This window comes from Harmonia axyridis, chromosome 2 (assembly GCF_914767665.1).
Source record: "Harmonia axyridis chromosome 2, icHarAxyr1.1, whole genome shotgun sequence".
In the NCBI taxonomy this organism is placed as follows: Eukaryota; Metazoa; Arthropoda; class Insecta; order Coleoptera; family Coccinellidae; genus Harmonia; species Harmonia axyridis.
The window spans coordinates 21,589,846-21,607,061 of NC_059502.1; the positions used below are offsets into that span (position 1 = coordinate 21,589,846).

Here is a 17,216-nt window from a genome sequence, read left to right on the forward strand (position 1 = left end):
TTGATATTTATAGTATGTGCTATGTATATGTAAAATAATCATTGAAATATTCAAGCCAAATTTTAACAGGATCATCAGAAACTCATGGATAAACTAACCGACAACAATGACATTATAATAAAACACATCTCAGTTACTATATATAGTTCTGTAGCCTTCAAGGACGCATGAATACACGAGCGCTCAAAGGCTCCTTACATCAAGGCAGTGTTTTCTTCGATTTTTTTTAGGCTTATTTTTTTTACAAAAACAATCATTCGAATTAAGATATATTTTGATTCAAATGAACTCGAGTTAGTTAGTTGTAGATTTATTCCTCAGAGCAATAAATTACATATTACTACAACTATAAAATACTAATAATTCTAACAACAATCAAGATGTATCCATGTTATTTCGGTTTCAATATTTTCTATGTTCTCATGTATACTTGTCCTTCATAACATAATAATCATAACCAATTTGGAAATTCGGTAGTCTTAATTGTCAAAACCCTCAAAACATAAAGTTGGGTGGTAGCGGTAAAAATATAGAATGCATTTAAATATTTTTTTTTCTCCAAAAACTTCTTGAATTAGGAAACAATAAGCGCAGTAAGAAATGAATGGAATGATTTAATTATCTGAGAATTATTGGAACATGAGTACCAAGTTCATGAAATTATGTGTTCAAAAGGTATTTAATTAGGTACACTATTTTTTTTTCATATTGATCTAATAAATATATATTTACTTAAATGTCGTTTCTAGGAGTAGAGGATAACTAGAAATAATTGAATAATTGGGTACAGATAACTTTCATTTGGAAATTGTGAGTAAGATTACAGAAACAATGAGTACTGATTGCGAAGTAGAGGATACTGATTCCTTGTTAGATATAACTTTAAAGGTAATATATAATGCCTTATATCACCATATGACTTCAATTTCTTCAAATTTAAGATAAATGATTCGGAATTTGATATTCCTCCAATTGCTACACCCTCCTTAGAAAGTATACTTTGGGACATGGAGTCTGAAGAAGGAAGTGTTGACAATGCTTCTATCCATTCATTTCAAAGTATGGAAACAAAGTCACATTCAGTATTGTCTTATTGTATCTTACAAGGTATTTCTGCGCAGATTACCTCTGCAGGGGTTAGTAAAAATTGCCTTTCAAAGAACATAGTTCTTAAAGATATTTTTTAGGAGAGAGTATCAGCAGGTATGCCTACTGTGATCACAAACAGTTCCAAATACATTGCAGTAGGTACATCGCATGGCTACATCTTAAATTTCAATCCTGAACAAAGCTTATGCTGGTGTTGCCATGATTTGAGTACTGGGGATCAAGGAGCAATTTCATCTCTTGCTTTCAATTTAGATTCAACTAGGTTATTAGCTGGGTAAGTAAATATATTCTAGCTAAATTATAAAACGTTCGATGATATTTTATCAATAAAAATATATGATGAAAATAATTTCAACAAAATTTTGATATTTTTCGTTCACAATATGAATTTTTGAATTTAATATAAACATTAACTTTCAGATATGAACGAGGTTATATACTGATGATAGATGCTAACAATGGAGATGTATTAAGAAGATTACCAGATGCACATGCACCTCAAACAGCTGTACTTCATTTGCGATTTACTTTCTTGAATAACTTGGCACTCTGTGGTGATTCCTCAGGATGTGTCTTCTCATTGTCTTTCCACAGAAGACTGGGAGTTAGGTCCTGGGATTCCAGGTGTCTTTTTTCAGGGGCCACTGGGGAAGTTTGTGTTTTTGAGCCTTTAGTGCATGGTTATGATTTGCAATTTCTCAGCAGAAATGTGCTTGTTGCTATGGCAACAATGTCCAAGGTAGGTTTGTAAAAATAATCTAATACTTATGCCTTTTTATATTGATCATTTAAAAAATAGTTAATTGTTATATGCTTATAGGTTATTGTAATTTCTGTTCGTCCTCAACTGAAATGCCTATTCAGTCACCCCCTTCCAAAAATTTCTACCTCATTGCCGCAAATATCTTGGCAACTTGTGTCGATAGGAAAAATTTACCAACCCGTATTGGCATGGGGAAGAGGAAATGAATTGAATTTTACCCGATTAATTATACAAGGATCAAAAAATGTCAAACTAATGTCACTGAGAAACATTCAACTCCCATATTCTTCCATTGCTATCCAATGGTTGGGATCTCAACATCTTGCGCTGATCGATACAAGTGAGAATCTTCATTTGTTAGATGTCCGTTCACAAAAAGAACTAGAAGTATTGGAATTGGCAAGTGCTGAGTTGGTATATAATTCTGCTCATTTTAAAGCACTCGCTTTGGGAGGAGGCGTAAGTGAGGCATTCTCACTTGCAGGTAAATTCTATAATTTGAATTATTTATTTCCTTCTGTAACATGAAATTGATAAGATCATCCATATTAGAAATTGAATAATTTACTTAATTATGTAATTTCATGGAAACAGAAGGAAAAGCTATATTCTGAAGTAGTTTTCTGTATTCTTAGTTTTTTAGAATTAATTCACTTAAGAAATTGTTCTATCATTTTGTCACAATGACAATGTCTGCAATTTTTGAAAGCTTGATGAATTTTTTTTTATTCACTCATTTCTGTCTCCCAAACAGCAAAATCGGCAGGTATCAGAGACTATGTTTACACAGTAGTTTTTGAACAACAATAATTTAATTCCAACAGAAAATAAAACAACAATCCATCCTCGAATTCGATTGCTTGGTCTGTGTACAGGATAACTTTTGACGAAAGGTCCTAGAAATTTCAAGGGTTCAGATCTTGAATGTCATGTTTAATTTCCAACCAAGATTTATGTAAATATGGCCATTCCAAATTTAATTTTTCTGTTAATTTCGTAACGGTAGATTCTATCATCATGAAAATTTTGCATTTAGATGTAACAATTTCAAGCTTTGTGCAAATTTCATGTTGATCGCTTAACCAGAACCATAGAAAATTCAAGAAGAAAATTGGAATAGTTATTGATAAAACAAGTGCAGAAGGCATTGATATTCTTCCACAAGTTTAGATTTCAAAAACTCCACTTTGTGGCTCGTATAATAATATAAAAAATAAATGGGGAAAACACTGATGTTAAATAAGGAGCTTTTGAGCGCTCATTCACTCATGCACCAATTGCACCTGTTGGAGACAAAATAAATACCTACAGGGTGGTTTCATCATAAACTGGAAGAACATATATGTATATGTTTAGATGACACCGGGATAATCGTTTTTGAAGCATGGGTGTTCAACGTTATTTCTGAGCAATATTCTATTGAGAGTGGTCAGTTATGTATAACCTTTGAAGTTACGATTTCTGTTCACATTAGAGTATTTTTGAGTGCTCATTTGGCGGAAAACTTGCAATGTTCGGGATTTTTTTTCTAAACGAAAATCCAATATTTTGGATTTCATTTTCTGAATGAACACAATTTTTTAAGAATTTCTATGAAAAAAATATATCATAAATCGAACAAAAATTTTTTACACATTGACATTTCACCCGAAATCGTTAAAATGTTTCAGCCATCAATATTCTTGGATTACTTCAAATTTACATTCCACAGGTAATACTTAAAGATGGGGAGTTCAACTCCCAACGAGATTAGTTGAAAATACACTGAAATTTTTTGTGATAAATTTATATTGCCATTTGGAATGTTTCAACAGCCCAATTTCTAAATTTCAGACCCCACAGCCCAACCAATTTTTTTTTTTAATCAATGGCTTTAATGAAAGAACCGTTTGATATTTTTTGTTTCTGTTTTCATGTTAGTGTTAGGTATAAAAAAAAGTACAATTGTGAAACATTTCATCAATTTCGGATGGATTTTTTTTGCTTTAAACATGAAGAAAAACTGTTGTTTGATTTATGAAAAGAATTTTTCACAGAAATTCTCAGAAACATTGCAGGTTTTCCGCCATTTAAATTTTTCTTCACCTTTTCTGAATTGAGTACTCTAAAATACTCTGGCCATATGGCCAGAAATCGTAAATTCAAATGTTATACATAATAATTGTAACATAACTCAATAGAATATTGCTTGGAAATGACATTGAATATCTTGCTTATGCTTCGAAAACGAAATTTATGTCATAAAGCAAAAATGATTCTCCCAGTATCATCTACATGGGCGCCCGCAGGGGGAGGCCAGGGGGGGCCATGGCCCCCCCTGAGATTTTGAATGCCTCATTTTTCAGCACAACACCCTCAATATTACTTTCTCAATCCAAAGGGCAAGGAAAAAAGGAAAGTAATAGATTCACAACTATTTTCCGGTTTTCAATGGAATTACATACTATACATATAATCCATAATCGGCAGAGGTATATTTTGAATTGAAAACTTTCTTAGGCGCGTTGAGCACTTCTTGGGTGGAGAAAATTCATGGAACCGAAAACACTCCATGCGTGTCAATTTGTTTATAAATTCATCTTATACACTGCGTCCGTAACCGTTAAGTATGGAACAAAATTCATTTTTAGCTAAACAGACCATTTTAAGAAATAATCCTGAAACACGTCGATTTTTTATTTTAATTTACCGTATTTTAAAATAATAATCTAATATAAAGGGTGAATTACTTTCGAGTAATGACGTCAGCGTCATTTTTTTAAAAGGAACACCCCAATTTGTCTCAATTTTCCGACTACTCTGGCTGAGCAGATTCCAAAAATGTATCACATATTGATTCCAATTGGTACAGGGTGGACAAAAATACAATAGTTTTGTGTGTGCTCATAAAGTGACGCGTAACATTCTTTATTAGTTAAATTAACAATATTATCAAAAATACGGCAATTGGTTTGAATTTAACACCCTGTAGTTTGTTACATTTTTAGATTAATAAAAATGTATAAAAATAAGAAATAATTTCTTTCATATTCTGTCTGCTACACCACAAGTACCAAACATGTTTGGAAACAGCTCAGTTTCATTAGTCTAAAAATTTAACAAACTACAGGGTGTTACATTCAAACCAATTAGCGCTAGACAATAAGTATTGTTAATTTAACTAATAAAGAAAATTATGCGTTATTTTACGAAACTATTGTATTTTTGTCCACCCTGTACCAATTCTAGTGATCTTTTGAAATTCAGAGTAGACGCTGGTGATAAATATAAATACAGAAATAGAAAGAAACGGAATACTGATGTCGCCTACGACAATCATGGACGCCTTATCGTTTTTCAATAATTTTCATTTTGCCCCCCCTGAGAAAAATTTCTGCGGGCGCCCATGATCATCTACACAATTATATATGTTTGTCCAGTTTATGATGAAATATCCTTTATACATATATAGTTATGTGGGTGGTCTCCAATGAAGTGAATGAACGAGCCCTCAAAAGGTACTGATTTCACGTTAGTGCTTTCTTCATCTTTATATTGAAGTGGAATGAGAATAACTTAATTTACAGGTGAAAGGGCTTGTTACAATAGTATTTCTAGTAGAGGAGATCAATTACTGCTTCTTGGAACAAAAGCGGTTCACATGGTCAAATTAAGGAGCTGGCCTGAAAGAATTATGTACTTGAGTGATAAAGGGCGATGGTCTGAAGCTCTGAATCTAGCAGCTGAAGAAGGAACCAACAAGGAGAGATTTGCAACTTACCTTCTTCTCAAATATTTTGATAGCTTGAATCAAAACACAGTGGATAAGGAAAGTTTGGTTGCAGCAGTAAAATGTTGTGTCAAACTAAACAAAATGTAAGAATTTTTTATATAAAATAGATTTGCATTGAATTCAATTGATATTCAATAACAAATTGAATAATATACAGTGTCGAAAAGTCAAATGGAATAAATTGATAATCTTGGTTACTTGTCTATCGAAGGGAGAAGAGTTTGAAAAAGAATGATAATTTAAAATTTATATCTGGGATTTTCCATATGTACAGTTACCAAGATAACTAATTCATTCCATTTGCTTTTCCACACTGTATAAGCTTAAATTAAAACAATTGAAGGTATGTTCACCAAATACATATATAAATACATCCTTAACTTAGCAATAATTTTCATATAATTGCACAAATTTTGAATAAACAATGAGGTATATGTGTTCATTTTAATTACAGTGACTTTCTGTGCAATGAACTATGGGAAGCTATATCAAATGATTATTATAACCAAGACTGGTACTATTTTTTATTAACAGATCATATTGTCAATGGAAAACTGACTTCCCTTACACCTTTCATTGCACAATGTCTAGTATCTCATTTGGAGAAAAAGGATGTGCAAACCTTGGAAAATGTCCTCTTGATGTTGGAAATCAGCTGTTTGGATCTTCATCAGGTATAACTAATTTCAAATAATGTGGTTGAACCTTCCTTATTTATTTTTTCAAAACTGTTTCAGGTCCTCACAATATGTAAGAGGTACAAATTATATAATGCCTGGATTCATATTACAACCAAAACACTTGGTGACTATACCAGTCCCATAACTGAATTTTTATCAGAACTCACCCCAGCTAATCTGCGGTTAGGAAATACCATGTTGGTTTATGTTTCATCATGTCTAGCAGGATTAGGATATCCTAATGGTAATATTCCTAAAGAGGACATAACAAGGGTAAGACTATTGAAATCATGCAAACTGTTAGTAGTTTTTTTTTTTGACCAAAAATCGCCTAATATAATGTGACCCTAGATCAAGTGTTATTTTTATTAGAACGCCACCTAAAATGAATAGCGAATTGAAAGGACATGTGTTTATCTTGCAATTAATAAAATGATATTTTAATATGTTCATCTGCAAGTAAAGAGTTGGCCTTAAAATGGGAAATTGAAAAATTTGAAATTCTTTTGTAATTTATATTACATTTTTACTAAATCCATAAATGTATCTGAAATTTTTAGAATAGCATATGACTGGTTTTTTTTGATTAGATTATTTTGATTCTATCTCCTATCAAAAATAGAATCACCTTTGAAAACAGTTTGTACATTTTTAGGTCAAGTTCGATGTTCTGCGATGTTTGGAAGCTCTACATTCTATTAATGGTACTGAACATGAGAAAACATACCCGTACTTGAGAAGCCTACTGAAATTCAATATGAGGGAATGTCTGAATGTAATTGAATTAGCTTTTACCGAAGTTGTATTTTCTGGAGAGATGGGATTGTTACATAGACAAAGACTGGTCAATATTTTGATGCAAATTGTGACACCACCAGAGTTTCCAGTAAGAACTTATTTATTATTTAGGCAATTATGCCATAGTTGCTCTTCCATAAATTTTTTTATATACAGGGTGTTCTGATTTGTATCCGACAAACTGAAACGGGTGATAGATCACTTCATTTCAAGTAAAAAAGTTCCTATGAACATGGGTCCGGAAATGCTTTGCTTCCGAGATACAGGGTGTTAAAGTTGAAAAAATAATTCGTGTTTTCTTAAATATCTTTCGATTGATTCCAAATAATTGTAAGAAAGTTGGTACATAGGGTTTTTTGAGGTGAGAAATTCAAATTTGTGGTCGATTTGGTTGTATTTTCTAGAGGGCGCCACTGGCAATCATTTCGTCCCCTTTAAACCGTAGCAACTTTTCTGTGCTACCCTGTACGTCATTCTGGACTAAAAAAATCGATTCCCCTGACTTTTCTAGTTGAAAAAGGTATAACTCATTCAAGTTGCTAGGTGCAACCGTTTCAGAGAAAAACGCATTTAAAGCCAAATCCATATTTTTGTAATCTCCAAAACATGTAGAAACAAATTTGTAATAATTTTAACTTAAATATTTTTTAGAAGTAACAATTTAGAACAAAACAAAATAACATAATAATTTTTAAAGAAGGTCTTCGAAATGTCCACCGTTCTGTTGAATGCACAAATGACATCTTCGAATGATTGATTGTTTTACATTCAACAATTGTTGCGGCAATAGATTTAAAATGGCTATACACAATGACAGATTTAAAGTGTGTTAGGTTCAGATGTCATTAATTATAATTATAGTTAACTAAGTTAATAGCTTATCAACAAATACAGGAAAATGGTATTGGTTACCAAAGGCCCGAACGAAGCATACAAAGATAGATAGATAGATAGATATGTTCTTCATTTCAGATTTTAAATTTTCATACACAGAAAAAATACAAAATGAAATAGTGTCAATTATAATGTTTTACAATTTGATTATATAAAGTAATCCCCCAAACAATAGGGTTCCATATTAATCAAGAATTTTTTTGTTTTTGCTTTGAAGATCTTATAATTCTCAAAGAAGAAATCATCTACAGAGAAATAGGATTTTACAGACCTTCGAAGAAAATAAAAACTCAGTATTCGTAAAGCATCCCAACAACGCAATATTTCAGGAAACAGAATATTCAGAACACTTAAAAACAACAATTACATAGCATACCACTTCTACTTATTAGTGGGCAATAGAAAATCCGCATGCATTCCGCCTTAGAAATTTTCAAAATGAATTTAAATTTAATATTTGAATAGGAATAATTTCATGAAAGGATTTCGAAGCAGTCAAAACATATTAAAGAAAACGCGAATTATTTTTTCAACTTTAACACCCTGTATCTCGGAAACGAAGCATTTCCGGACCCATGTTCATAGGAACTTTTTTGCTTAAAATGATGTGATCTATCACCCATTTCAGTTTGTCGGAAACAAATCAGAACACCCTGTAGAAATGAACTTTTTTTTAATATTGAAATAAGAGAAGTTAAATACATTTTTTACGTTGGGCAATCGATATATTGATTGTTTCTTTTGCAGGAAACAGAGGAAATAAATTTAGCTTGTTTTATATGTCGTCTAGTCACTTCCAGTAAGTTAAATCTAGAAGATAGTGTATTAGAAAAAATTTATGAAGTTCTTGTCAAAGAAACTTCTCAATTGATTAAACTCCGAGATCATATGGAGAGAGAGCAAGCCTGGTTGGATCTTATGTCAAGTAATAGACTGAACCATTCGTCACATGATAAACTATTAGAAAGCGCTCTGGTTTCAAAATGCTTTCGTGTCGCAGAGTATTTATATGAACTGAAGAATGATTATTCTGATATTCTCAAGTGTTATTTGAATGATAGAGTAAGGAAAAATGAAGTGTTCAATTATATTCTGAAATATATAGATGATGAAGACAGATCTATTAGAGAACAGTTTTTAGTCCATTTCAAAGAATTGGTAGAAATAGATAGTAAACAAACAACAGATATAGTTATAGATTATTTCCCCGATATGATTGAAACATTCTGCGAAATGCTGGAAGGAGAAAATGATCTAAGATATCATTTTCTAAAAGAGTTGATCAATTGTGATATTAAGTTACCTCCAAAAATTGCTGAAATTTATTTGGATCTACTTTCTGTGAAGGATCAAAATAAAGTAAGTGTTTTATTGTATTTTATCATTTATCAGCAACAATGAAAATTTATTTCAATATCATCATAGTGTTTATTCTGCTAGCAAATAGAAAAAGAGAAGAAGCAGATTTTAACATATTTAGGTCTTGAAAAAGAAGAAACTTCAATTTCAATTGAATATAATTGTCACATGTAGATTCAGTTATTCAATACAGTAGAACCTCGATCATCCGGCCTAATGGAGGGGAAACGGTTCCCAGATAATCGAAAAACACAGACAATCGAAATTCCTCAAAATACGCACAACAACTATGAAAATTAGAGAAATTAATAGGGTACAATTATTTAATAAGCAACAAAATCAATAGAATCGTAATATCATATAAAAATATACAAATGAAAAACAAATCATTGCATTGGTACCTATAATACATCGAATGTATATATTTTAGTTGAAAAAGTATGTAATTTTTGTCTGTCTTTTTTTATTATTCATCTTGAGACAAATGTGAGCCCGAATTTTCCTCGAGTGGAGGACATCAATATAATCCGTATCATTTTCCTGCTCTAAATAGTGCATCAGACCATTTGCAAATCTCAACGCGTCTTCGGCAGAAACAGTGTTTCTCTAATTCGTGGTTATTCCTTTCATTCTTCCATATCTTGTAGAAGAAAATCGTGCGAGAATATATCTGAAACGCACAGTTTTCATGGTTATATTTTATTATTATATGTTGGTACTCCGAACTTTCCGCCACGGCTTTATCTATCGATTCATCAATTTGCCTTGAAGAAATCAGTTCACCCAACCAACATTTTTCAATGCAAAAATCACTAAAAGATATTTATGGAAATATTTCATTGATTTCAATAAAAATGCAATGAATTAGAGAAAATAATGTATAATACTCGTACAGAAGGCTCATTCTACCACTCGTCCATTCAAAAACTCGGCACTTCGTGGCTCGTTTTTGAATTTTGAACTCGTGGAAGAATATCAATGCCTTCTGCACTTGTATTATGAATAACTATTTCCTGCGTGGAAAATTCTTCAACACTTTAATCGACAATCGTCTGTATCCATACAGTGGTTAGGTTGGGAAAATTTTGATGCGATTTCTGAATCATTCAGTATCTGATAACCGGGTTCATTTAAATCCGAATTTAGCCATTCCTCAACATCATCGACTAAAACATTTTCAAATTATACCAAATTATTACTATGGCGCATGCGTAATGAATTGAATCCCGGATAATCGAGTGGATATCTGCTCGTGGGAACGGATGAGTGAAAATGTCGACGAGCACGGATTACAGAGTAAAACGGATAATAGGAGAACGGATAATCGAGGTTTTACTGTATAACAGTCAATAATCATTTTTCAAAATACTTTTACTTTTACAAGGTTAGAGCTTTCTTGGAATTGGGATTCTGTAGGATGGAAGAAGCATTAGAAATAACCAGGAGACATAATGTCCATGCCGCTACAGCCTTACTTCTAGAACAAGGCGGTGAATGGCTTGAGGCCTTAGAATTGCTCCTTGAACATAATCTAGTAGATTATGCTCTGAGTTTATGTATTCGTGGAGCAGAACATTTAGATTCTGAAGGTGCGCAAAAGCTTTGGATGGTTCTTCTGCAGCATGAGAAAAGTAGTGAAAATATGTCACTTCGACAGTTACTTCACGCTACAGCTCCGCATATACCCCCAGCTCAGCTTCTGGAATTGGTTTCCAATGTGAAATTTGGAGATATAAGGGTGTCGCTTCAAGGTATACTTTCTGATTACAGACATGACATAACTATGCATTCAACTACTTTGCAGTTATTGAGCAGGGATTTACACAAAAGTGAGTATAGGTAGAGTCCTCTGAAATCCTTATTTTTTTTCGAATTGTGGCCTCAAACAATTGTGTTCAACACACTGGTATGAAACTTGAGGTCAAAATAGATTCTGTTTATCCGTTCGCCGAATGTGCCAGAGAGTAGATTCAGGGTTCTACTATTTTTGTTAAGTTCATTAATAGGCAGAATCCATTTGATGATTCTAGATCTATACCCAAATGAAATTTTATTTTTAACTGAAAAAAAAAATACTTTTCTGATCTTACTGAAATTTAGAAATGTTGTGAAATATGAAACAAATGTTTTTGTGGAATTTTGTGAGATTGCGAAAAAATTTTATCATTAAATTTCAATATCAGAATTCATCTTTCATATGAAAGGAGTAATCCGAAAAGTCTGCTATTATATCTTTTACATGGGAAAAAATAATCAAGTGTCACTGATTAGGAAGTCTCCAAATTTGTGTTCAGATACTGAATTAAATATATTGAAGTCAAAATATACATGTTTAATTTCATGAATAAAAATTTGAACAAACGCGCAAAAGCTCCTAATTTCACATTAGTAATCTTCTGACTTTGGTACATTTGATAAAACACGGTAGATTTTCATTTGGATTTTTCAAGTTTGAAAACTTGATCTAGGCATTGACATTTATGGTTATTGTTCCAGGCCTTGCTCAAACATTAGGAAAAAATGGCAAAGGAGTATATTTCACGAATACATGTAATATATGTCACCATTCTTTAAGTATATTTAGTAGTAGCGACAAAGGTGCTGTTTCGGTTTATGGGTGTGGACATTGCTTTCACCAAGGATGTATAGTGACTTCTGAATCGATAGAATCGACATGCCCTTTGTGTAAGACAAAATGCCTAGTTCTGCCCAAAAGTCAAAATAGAAGTAGGCATACTACTGATATAAATTCAAGATTAAGGCCAGATTTAGAAGGCCATTTTTGATAATCTAGTCCAATGAGATTTGTAAAATTTTCTTGTATTTAAATTATATCTGAATAGTGAAATGCCCTTGTGAATTACATATTGAAAAAATTAGGATATTCGAACTTGATCAAAATAGATATCAATTTTTTATAAATTGGTATAAAAAATGCACTATTTTTGTATCATAATTGGAATTTCTTTTCTTTCATTCATAAATCCTACAACTCGCATTGCAAGTATTCCACAATAAAGTGTACAAAATCTTATTGGAAAAAAGTTAAATGTAAATTACATTATGATCAATTCGAAAATGTTGAAAAATTATATTTCCTAAATAATGATTTTAATCAATTCAAAAGTTTTAAATTCAAATTGAATATATTTTAAAGTTTAAAAGCATTCCATATTTTATTCTATTGCAGAATATAATCTTTAAATTCTGTGGCATATACAAAATGATTTTACAAAGCTATTACGTAAATGTTTTAAAAATGTTGATTATTGTGATATTTTATGTAACCTTATTATAATAAAGCCATAGTAATAACATTTTATTAGTTTTATTCTTGGTCTGTGTGAGTTATCTAGATTTTTATGGAAAAAAAATTTTAGCTTATATTCCTCAAAAACCACAATCGGATTTTTTGTTTCATATAAGTCAATATTTTGAATTCTTATGTTTCAGAATTAGTCATCTATATCTTTCCAAATATTCATAACTCGAACTGTAAAACTCTTGAAATATTTCACATTTCAAATTTTATATTAAAAAATTCTCTCTCCGAAATTCTGGATTAGAATTTAAATTTTGGAAATTCCAGAGACTCGGGGTCAGACTGAGCTTGAATGGGATAATTTGAAAATATTTTACTAAATTATTAACATTCATATATTTATTCTATTTTTCCAGTATAACAAAAAACTACATGGTACTGATATATGTTTTTAGTATTACATTAATATTTTTGAAGACTTTTCACAATTATGGATGAACAGGCATGAAATAGTTTCTGAACCTTAAAGTGTGATTTCTTTCAGAGCATTAGGCCATACCATAATTTTCACTGTGTATGTACTACTTCAATCTGTTCATTCTTGAAAAGTATACATAAATAACAGGAATAGCTGAAGTCGGTGAGTTATAGAGAAAATTCTTTTACAATTTTCAACAAAATGAACTCTGATTAACACACTCTCACTTACTATTCATTATGCGTTTTGTTAGACTAGAGTCATTCCTGTTGACATTTTATATCGATAATGTTATTATATATTTCAGTCAGTTATTCGTTTCAATATCGATAATAAAAAAATTGAGAAAAATAAGTGATCAAAAACAGAATTGCAAGCCATAATTTTAAACAATAAAACTGTTAGGTTAATTAGTTTCAATTTTAAAATATAATTCTTTGGAATGGTGCGTTAACACATCAGTAATAATTCGATTCATATATGACAAATTAAGTTTTTCATGTAACTTGCACATTACTGAACTTGACCCCACTAAAAAATACAAACAATTATAAAAAAATAATGAAGTATTGGACATACTCATAAAGGAAGGTCCCAACTCTCACAGAAATTATTTCTTCAATAATTCTACAATATTACAAATGCAAATTATCATCACAGAATATCGTTTCATATTTCCAGGATTAGATCATGAAGATTTTGTTATGCTGTTGAAGTAAGAACTGTGTAAACATATTGATTGGCCCAATGGCAACCAGTGACATAGAAACATTATCAGACCATACCAAATTTGGACCAAACACAACTGCCAAATTTTGTGCGTTCATTTTATTCAAATCTTGTCGTTCCATAACCTAAAAAACATCAGAAGAAATAAATCAGGTTCTAATGAATGAAAAAATATATTGTAATCATTATGACTAGTTATATTTACTCTTGATAAGAAGCTGATGATGTATTTCAGAACTATATAATTATCCTCAGGCAATTTTTCCATTATTAAAACTTGCACCTGCTTCAATACCTCATCTTTATTCCAGCCTGAAATAGTACAGCATTCTTTCATTTAATTTTTTTTATCAGCAATCAGAACATACATTCTATGAGCTAATTTATTAACATTTCATTTTTCATTTTTTTACATACATTTCGAGTATATACAGGGTGTAAAAATTTGCTCCCTGAAGTGGGCGCCAACTTCAAAGGGCAAATTTTTTTCGCACTTATTTACACCTTGTATATATTGAGAAAAGTAGTTTTTTCAATTTTCTTTAAAAAATAAAATAAAAATATATTTAATTTTTTAGCTGAATATTATTTAATGTAATTCAACTATTGTTCCTTCTAGTTATTTTTTGAGCATTGATAATTAAAAAAAAAAGAAGTATTCATGAAAATAAAAAGCATTAGTGAAAATTAATAATTTCCAAGAATTATCAATTCTCAATGTTTTTCAGAATATTAAGCAAACATGAATCAGTTTCACCTTTCTAATTATGATATGAAAATTTTAAGAATGTTATAATGAAGTTCTGTAGATTAGCTATTGCAAGATTTATTGATTAAAAAAAAATATGATTTTCAAATCAATGATCAATATTGATCAAAATTTTCAAAAAATACGCCATAAAACTAACAAGGATAAAATGCAGAATACTGCAACTCACATTGAAATTGCATTACTTCCTCATACAATTCATATGTCAATAATGGTTCCTTCAATTCTCTGAGGAAGGTTTTTAACAATACAGCTGCTTCATGAGGATCCTCAAAGTTCAAAGGTTTCCCCAAGTTTGCTAAATCCTTCAAATGTTTTACTTTTACACCATTAGCTGATCGTCTGAACAAACCCTCGGTTTCAAGAGCTAAAAATTAATTGCATTATATTTATCACCTGAAATGATGAATATGTACCATCTGGTTGATCTAAAAACTCCACACATTGTCTGACAACAGGTGCTATAACCAAACCATAATTTTTCTTGATGTCTGAGAGAGATATTCCAAATTGCTGAGTCGGTAGACTGGGGACAATGGATAGATTATCCAATGCAGAAGTTAAATCCCCTGTACCTCCTATTTTTTTATCATGCCTTAAATTCAAAAATTTGATAAATCAATAACGAAGATCTGCCATTTTGGAATTATGTATTTCAATATTAATTTTTTTTAGTCAATAATAGTTCTTACTCTTTGATTTCTTGAGGAATGTCCAATTTATCTAAGGGTATCTCTTCATTGAGTTCTGCTAATGTATTTATATAATTCAACTTTCTTCCAAATTTAGCAGATATCAATGGTCTAAATATCTGAGACACAATTTTCAAGAAATTAGTAGGATGTACTAAATATAAAGCTTTGAGATTCTTCTTGTACTTTCTATCAAATGCTTTATACACCTGAACTATCCAACTGAGTGATGGTTTATTCTTACTGCTGAGACCATAGTGAAAATAAATCAAACTATAATCCTGTTCCACATATTTATCCAAGGTGTAGATTAAGTAACTAAAAGAGCCATAAAATGAGTAATTGATAATTACTCAACCAATATTTGATCTATGATAAAGGTGTTAATATACAGTATTAACAATAAAATTTTAAAACTAGCTAGACAAGCAGTATAATTAATATAGTAACAATATTATAATAATATGTACAAACCTTAGGAGCAAACTGTGATTGATTTCTTTAACTGGGGGTAATTTACAAGCATATACTACAATGATTTTCCTTCCAACAGCATCATCCCCCTTGACATCTACAATACCATATTTGGCAATATCAGCATATTTATCAATAGAGGGATCATCAACTGCGGGATATGAAGGACAATACATCAAACTGTAGGAATTTTCTTCACCTGCTTCAACTAGTTCATCGAAATTCTCTTCTGGAAAATCTTCAACGGGAGAAGTTTCACATGATTCTATTTCGATGAATTCAACTAGAAAATTAAAAAAAATTGTTAGTCCATGTAGTATCCGACCAAATTATTTTAACTATATCATAGAACATGAACTGTTTAACAATAGTAAATTTATAAAATTATATCCATGCGTAATTTAAAAAGATTTTCATTTGAAAGAAGCCTCCTGCAAATATTTTATCAATACTTGAAACATGATTGCAATTTTGACAGGAAGTTTGACTCACTGCTTTGAGCAATATCAGGACTTTGGTGTAATTCTGTATCATCAAACTCTAAATTTGGTTCATAATCGTGATAATCCGACAAACTTGGATAAGGTTCATCTTCCAGATTTGCACCTGAAACTTGAAAGTATGCAAGTAGGTAATCAGCCAAGTGAAACATGAAGAGAGAAATTTTACCCAGATTTAATTTTGGAATTTTATTAGTATCCATGTTTAAGACGTGTTTTACATCATATCATTACAGTTTCATAAGTAATATATGTATTGTATTTGGCACTACTACAATGAAAAAACTTTTTCTTACAAGAAAATTCAAAAAATAAACACTGTTTATACATAAGTATATCAAATTATTCTAAGAAATGTCAAACATAGAATTCATTAGGGATGGGACGGTATTTCAATACCGCGATTTTGGAGCGGTATTTTATAGGAGCGTTGTCGCCCGTTCCAAAAACGTAAAGTAACCGGTTCCTCAGTAACGTAGTGATAGTCACGGCGTAGCTGCACCGAACTTTGACGGATGGAACTGAAACGTGAGTCACGAGGCGTTCGGTAACAGGTGTTAGTTGTTTCTATCAACTGTTTCTACATCGTTACTTCGTTTTTCAATTACATTTTTACAGGGAATTGGGGAGGAAGTACAGAATGATTATAACAGATTAGGATAGTCATTTTATACGTAGGTAGTAATCAATTATTTATACATTTAGGTAACCTGAGTGGAGGGTAGGAAGATTTACTTTAAATTTATATCTATCGGTGATGGTTGAAATGAAACATGTTGAAATCAATGATTCACGTTTACATTTTCCCTAATTTGTTTGATATATTAAATATACTAAGTAGGTGTATGAATGTCAGATTGACAGTTAATTAATTAAAAAGTTACGTTTTGATAAACGTGTTTTTCCTAAGATATTTCCTTCAAGTTCAAACTTCAA

At 31.1% G+C, this 17,216-nt stretch overlaps 2 protein-coding genes across 4 annotated transcripts; one reads left to right on the forward strand and one right to left on the reverse strand.

Moving 5' to 3' along the window:
* The first annotated feature begins 454 nt into the window (after window positions 1-454).
* Window positions 455-12,405, forward strand: LOC123672070 (vacuolar protein sorting-associated protein 8 homolog). 2 transcript variants are annotated; one of them, XM_045606047.1, is made up of 13 exons: window positions 455-687; window positions 750-888; window positions 942-1,136; window positions 1,188-1,384; window positions 1,531-1,849; window positions 1,931-2,357; window positions 5,440-5,728; window positions 6,100-6,319; window positions 6,383-6,598; window positions 6,981-7,211; window positions 8,765-9,376; window positions 10,761-11,205; window positions 11,873-12,405. In XM_045606047.1, the coding sequence occupies exons 2-13, from the start codon at window positions 832-834 to the stop codon at window positions 12,160-12,162; spliced, it is 3,498 nt and encodes a 1,165-aa protein (XP_045462003.1). In that variant the 5' UTR covers window positions 455-687; window positions 750-831; the 3' UTR covers window positions 12,163-12,405. The 2 variants fall into 2 exon arrangements, with proteins under 2 accessions (XP_045462003.1, XP_045462002.1); XM_045606046.1 differs by having other exon boundaries at window positions 455-675.
* Window positions 12,406-13,019: 614 nt separating this feature from the next.
* LOC123672074 (rho GTPase-activating protein 8-like) lies at window positions 13,020-16,629 on the reverse strand. Of its 2 annotated transcripts, none has more exons than XM_045606058.1 (8): window positions 16,450-16,629; window positions 16,273-16,386; window positions 15,781-16,063; window positions 15,307-15,624; window positions 15,031-15,209; window positions 14,784-14,981; window positions 14,051-14,157; window positions 13,020-13,970 (listed from the first exon to the last, which is right to left on the reverse strand). In XM_045606058.1, the coding sequence occupies exons 1-8, from the start codon at window positions 16,481-16,483 to the stop codon at window positions 13,800-13,802; spliced, it is 1,404 nt and encodes a 467-aa protein (XP_045462014.1). In that variant the 5' UTR covers window positions 16,484-16,629; the 3' UTR covers window positions 13,020-13,799. The 2 variants fall into 2 exon arrangements, with proteins under 2 accessions (XP_045462014.1, XP_045462013.1); XM_045606057.1 differs by having other exon boundaries at window positions 16,273-16,392.
* Window positions 16,630-17,216: the final 587 nt, after the last annotated feature.

Bases quoted from the DNA above. Each gene is read 5' to 3' on its own strand.
- LOC123672070 (XM_045606047.1), top strand. From the start codon at position 832: ATGAGTACTGATTGCGAAGTAGAGGATACTGATTCCTTGTTAGATATA. The intron at 5,729-6,099 runs GTAAGAATTTTT...TTTTAATTACAG, and splicing joins TGTGTCAAACTAAACAAAAT to TGACTTTCTGTGCAATGAAC. The intron at 9,377-10,760 runs GTAAGTGTTTTA...TACTTTTACAAG, and splicing joins CTGTGAAGGATCAAAATAAA to GTTAGAGCTTTCTTGGAATT.
- LOC123672074 (XM_045606057.1), bottom strand. From the start codon at position 16,483: ATGGATACTAATAAAATTCCAAAATTAAATCTGG. The intron at 15,625-15,780 runs GTTTGTACATAT...TGGCTCTTTTAG, and splicing joins AATCACAGTTTGCTCCTAAG to TTACTTAATCTACACCTTGG. The intron at 14,158-14,783 runs GTGAGTTGCAGT...GTACTATTTCAG, and splicing joins GGAAGTAATGCAATTTCAAT to GCTGGAATAAAGATGAGGTA.